This window comes from Gekko japonicus, unplaced genomic scaffold, assembly GCF_001447785.1.
Source record: "Gekko japonicus isolate JY-2015 unplaced genomic scaffold, Gekko_japonicus_V1.1 scaffold5529, whole genome shotgun sequence".
Lineage (NCBI taxonomy): Eukaryota > Metazoa > Chordata > Lepidosauria > Squamata > Gekkonidae > Gekko > Gekko japonicus.
In genome coordinates, this window is record NW_015163788.1 from 21578 (window position 1) to 26141 (window position 4564).

Sequence of the window (4564 nt, forward strand, 5' to 3'; positions counted from 1 at the left end):
AAAAATGACAGTAGTTCATTCTCTGATTTCCTGAACATAACATTTTAGGGTCACCAGCATAAGTGCGCCAGCAGAAATGAAGCTGCACACCAGAAGCAGAGATTTCCAAGATGAATAATAAATTACTTTCCAAGATAAATAACAAAGAAGAAGAGGAGGAGGTTGGATTTATACCCCACCTGTCACTACCCAAAGGAGTCTCAAAGCGGCTTACAAGCTCCTTTCCCTTCTCCTCCCCACAACAGACATCCTGAGAGGTAGGTGGGGCTGAGAGAGCTCTGACAGAAACAGCTCTTTTTCAAGAAAAGCTCTTATCAGAACTGTGGCTTGCCTGAGGACATCCAGCAGCTGCAAGTGGAGGAGTGGGGAATCAAACCCGGTTCTCCCAGATGAGAGTCCGCGCACTTAACCACGACACCAAACTGACACTGTATAAAATCAGATGCTATAGATGTTCTCCACAGGACGTCTACTCTTCAGAGACTTCAAATTGAGGATTATGTTCCCATCCAGAATCAAATATTCTCCTCTACCACCTATTTCTGGAATGCCCAAAGAGGTCATATTCCCCCCCCCCATCAAATATTGGTGACATCAAACACTCAAAAAATCTTTCCATTAAAGAGAGTTCTTGGCCTTTTATATGTCTTTCATAAAGTTGGTGGTGGTGGTGGGGGAATGAGAGAGAAAATCATCCATAGCTGACTGACCTCACATCCTCGACCTTGAATTATTAGATGAGGCCTTGTGGCGTGAAAAGCAATACCTTGTGAATTTTAAGAGAAATGCGTAATGAGAATGACGGTATGGATAGGCAGATCTGTCCACCAGTATATATAGTTGAGGCCATGGAGGCAAAACCCTCAAGGACTTCTCCATCGTTGCTCCCCAAAGAACCAACTTGGCGTCGACTGCGACCATGTCTTATAATACGCTGGCCTTCTGCGTCTTCTCCTTCCTGGCTCTCTCGTCGGCCTGCTACATCCAGAACTGCCCGATTGGAGGGAAGCGCTCCACCCTGGATGTGGAAATCAGGAAGGTAAGTCGTGGGGGGACTGAGGACTGTGAGTTTGTGTTAGGTGTAGGAAGGAGAAGGAGAAGGAGAAGGAGAAGGAGAAGGAGAAGGAGAAGGAGAAGGAGAAGGAGAAGAAGAAGAAGAAGAAGAAGAAGAAGAAGAAGAAGAAGAAGAAGAAGAAGAAGAAGAAGAAGAAGAAGAAGAAGAAGAAGAAGAAGAGGAGGAGATTGGATTTATACCCCGCCCTTCACTACCCAAAGGAGTCTCAGAGCGGCTTACAAACTCCTTTCCCTTCCCCTCCTCACCACAGACACCCTGTGAGGTAGAAGAAGAAGAGATTGGATTTATACCCCGCCCTTCACTACCCAAAGGAGTCTCAGAGCGGCTTACAAACTCCTTTACCTTCCCCTCCTCACCACAGACATCCTGTGACGTAGGTGGGGCTGAGAGAACTTTGGCAGAAACTGCCCTTTTTCAAGGACAGCTCTGACAGAACTGTGGCTTGCCTAAGGTCATCCAGCAGGTGCAAGTGGAGGAGTGGGGAATCAAACCCGGTTCTCCCAGGTTAGAGTCCACGCACTTAACCACTACACCAGACTGGCTCAAGCCTTTTCGGCTTGACCGATAAAAGAAGCTCGATGTCTTCCTGCACGGACATTAGCGTGCGGGTGTGAGAAGGGAGAAGCAGTGAGGTTCCCCTTGGCCCGATATCTGGGGATAGGGTTACCAACTCCAGGATGGGAAATTCCAGCGGATGCGGAGATGAAACCTGGGGAGATGAGGCTTTGGGGAGTTGAGGGACCTGAGCAGACTCTAACATCATGGCCGCCCAGGACAAGGAAGGATCGCCTCAGGCAGGGAAGCCCAGAATTGCAAGTGGTACTCGGTTTGAATCTTTGAGGACACAAATGGATGCAGGCTAGTGATTTTGTGGGCTTGATTAATCCAGAGTGGTAGGGTGTGTTATGGTGAAGACATCTGTCATTCCAACATGGGGGTGGAAAGCGCCTTCAAGTGACAACTGACTTACGAGCGTCATCTGGTTCTCTCCCCCTCAGTTCAGAAAGATTGATAGTTTCAGGCCTGTAGCTAACCAGGGGCCCATGGGGCCCGGCCCCCTGGTGGTTTTAATGGGCCCCCTTCCCAATCCTTGGCAAACTAATTTATGTGGCAGCTCTCTCTCTAATTTATTGCTCTCTCACAACTTTAATGGCAGTAGCTCACAAAGTAGAAGTTTTGCTCACAAAACTCCACAGCTTAGAGGGAACATTGGTGGTCGGCCCCCTGAGAAAAACATGGGCCCCCTGAGCAAAAAGTTGTTAGCTACGGGCTGTGCTGGTCAAAGCGAAATAATTCCTCCCAGATCTGCATAGTATGAAAAGGAAACCGGGGGGGGGGGGGGGGGTGTAGATCTCCAATAAGCTGCTTTACTTATAGTTTTATAATATTCTTGCTGTACGAAAAGAGAGGAAACAAAAGTTAAGAGATCAGACCTAACTGGTGTGTGTGTGTGGGTGATTTCCCACAAGCGCTGCTCCGCGCTCACTCCTCCCTTTTGCCCTGATGGGACGTATCAATTTCACACAAGCTGCTGCGTGGCTGCATTTTGCCCCACAGCTTTATGTGATTTTCCCCGCGTCTACTCAATCCTCAAAAAACAGGATTGAGTAGACGCGGGGGAAATCGAACGAAGCTGCGGGGCAAAATGCGGTCGCAGCAGCTTGTGTGAAATTGAAACGTACCACTGGGCCAAAGAGAATAGGGAGCGTGAAATTGAAACGTACCACTGGGCCAAAGAGAATAGTGAGCGCGGAGCAGCGCTTGTGGGAAATCACCCTGTGTGTGTGTGTGAAAAGCCGGGGGAAGTCCAAAAAGGAAATGGTGAAGGTCTGCTCTTGCTGGCGTATGCCTTCGTCCTCCCAGGGTCTTGATGTCATCAGAGCTTTTCTGGAAAAAAAAAATCCAGGTGAGCTCAGCTGTCGAAGTCCTTTCTTAGCCAGTTTAGTGTAGAGGTTAAGTGCGCGGACTCTAATCTGGGAGAACCGGGTTTGATTCCCTACTCCTCCACTTGCACCTGGCTGGATGACCTTGGGCAAGCCGCAGTTCTGATAAGAGCTGTTCTTGGAAAAAAGAGCAGTTTCTGTCAAGAGCTCTCTCAGCCCCACTGACCTCACAGGGTGTCTGTTGTGGGGAGGGGAAGGGAGAGGAGTTTGTAAGCCGCTCTGAGACTCCTTTGGGTAGTGAAGAGCGGGGTATAAATCCAATCTCCTCCTCCTATTCCTCTTCTTCTTCTTCTTCTTCTTCTTCTTCTTCTTCTTCTTCTTCTTCTTCTTCTTCTTCTTCTTCTTCTTCTTCTTCTTCTTCTTCTTCTTCCTTGGTTCCCCCCCCACACACCAAGGAAGAAGGGAAGGGTGTGGTAAAGATGCCTCCCTCCAACGTTTACGGCAAAACGTCCTCACTGGGGTAGAGACAAAGCACAGAGTGGTTCTAGCGAGCAGCCATGTTCACGGGAAACCAAGTTGCAACTGACTTAACAATGACCCTAGAAAGTTCTCAAGGCAAGAGACACTGAGAGGTGGTTCCCCACTGCCTGCCTCTGCATAGCAACCCTGGGCTTCCTTGGTCGTCTCCCATCCAAGTACCAAACAGGGTCACCCCTGCTTAGCTTCCAAGATCTGATAACGTCGGGCTAGCCTGGTCCGTCCTGGTCAGGGCTCTTTTAATATAACCCGAATGAAATACAAAGGACGATGTCTGGAAGAGGTACTAGTGGAGATCGTGAGATGTCCTCGCAGCAAACGTTCGGTAAGGTTACCGTTTCCCCCCACTGGCCCCTGTGGTGTCCTTAATGCTAGGCATCAGAATAAGTAGGCAGCATAGCATTAAATAGGAGCACAGTTTAATCACTCAGGTTCTTCCTCGGTGTGGGTTGCATTGACAACGACTTCCTGTCTCTCCGTTCCTGGCCACACCAGTCCAGGAGTCAACGGGTGGTGGTGGTGGGAAGTGCCTTCAAGTCACAGACGACTTCTGAAGACCCCATTGGGTTTTCAAAGTAAGAGAAAAACAGAGGTGGTTAACTCTTGGTGTAGTGGTTTGGTGTAGTGGTTAAGTGCGCGGACTCTAATCTGGGACAACCGGGTTTGATTCCCCACTCCTCCACTCGCACCTGGCTGGATGACCTTGGGCAAGCCATAGTTCTGATAAGAGCTCTTCTTGAAAAAAGAGCAGTTTCTGTCAAAGCTCTCTCAGCCCCACCTACCTCACAGGGTGACTGTTGTGGGGAGGGGAAGGGAAAGGAGTTTGTAAGCCGCTCTGAGACTCCTTTGGGTAGTGAAGGGCGGGGCATAAATCCAATCTTTCCTCCTCCTCCTCCTCCTCAAAAGGAAAGAACAATCTTTAGAACCCTGGAATTTTTTTAAAAAAACCTCAGCTTAATTATTACCAAATGATTGGTAAAGGTACATCTTAGGCAGGGGTCATTTCGTAGAAAAAGAGGTGCAGGAGCTCATTAGCATAACTCATTAGCATAACATTTGCATATGACAC

The 4564-nt window shown here is 48.7% G+C and overlaps 1 protein-coding gene across 1 annotated transcript in view; it reads left to right on the top strand.

Annotated features, from left to right (window-relative positions):
- Positions 1 to 919: 919 nt before the first annotated feature.
- Positions 920 to 4564, top strand: part of LOC107107633 (neurophysin 1-like) — a 6975-nt gene continuing 3330 nt past the window's right edge. The window contains exon 1 of the mRNA XM_015407937.1: positions 920 to 1039. Within this exon, the coding sequence (XP_015263423.1) occupies positions 920 to 1039 (120 nt within the window). The remainder of the gene's footprint in view (positions 1040 to 4564) is intronic.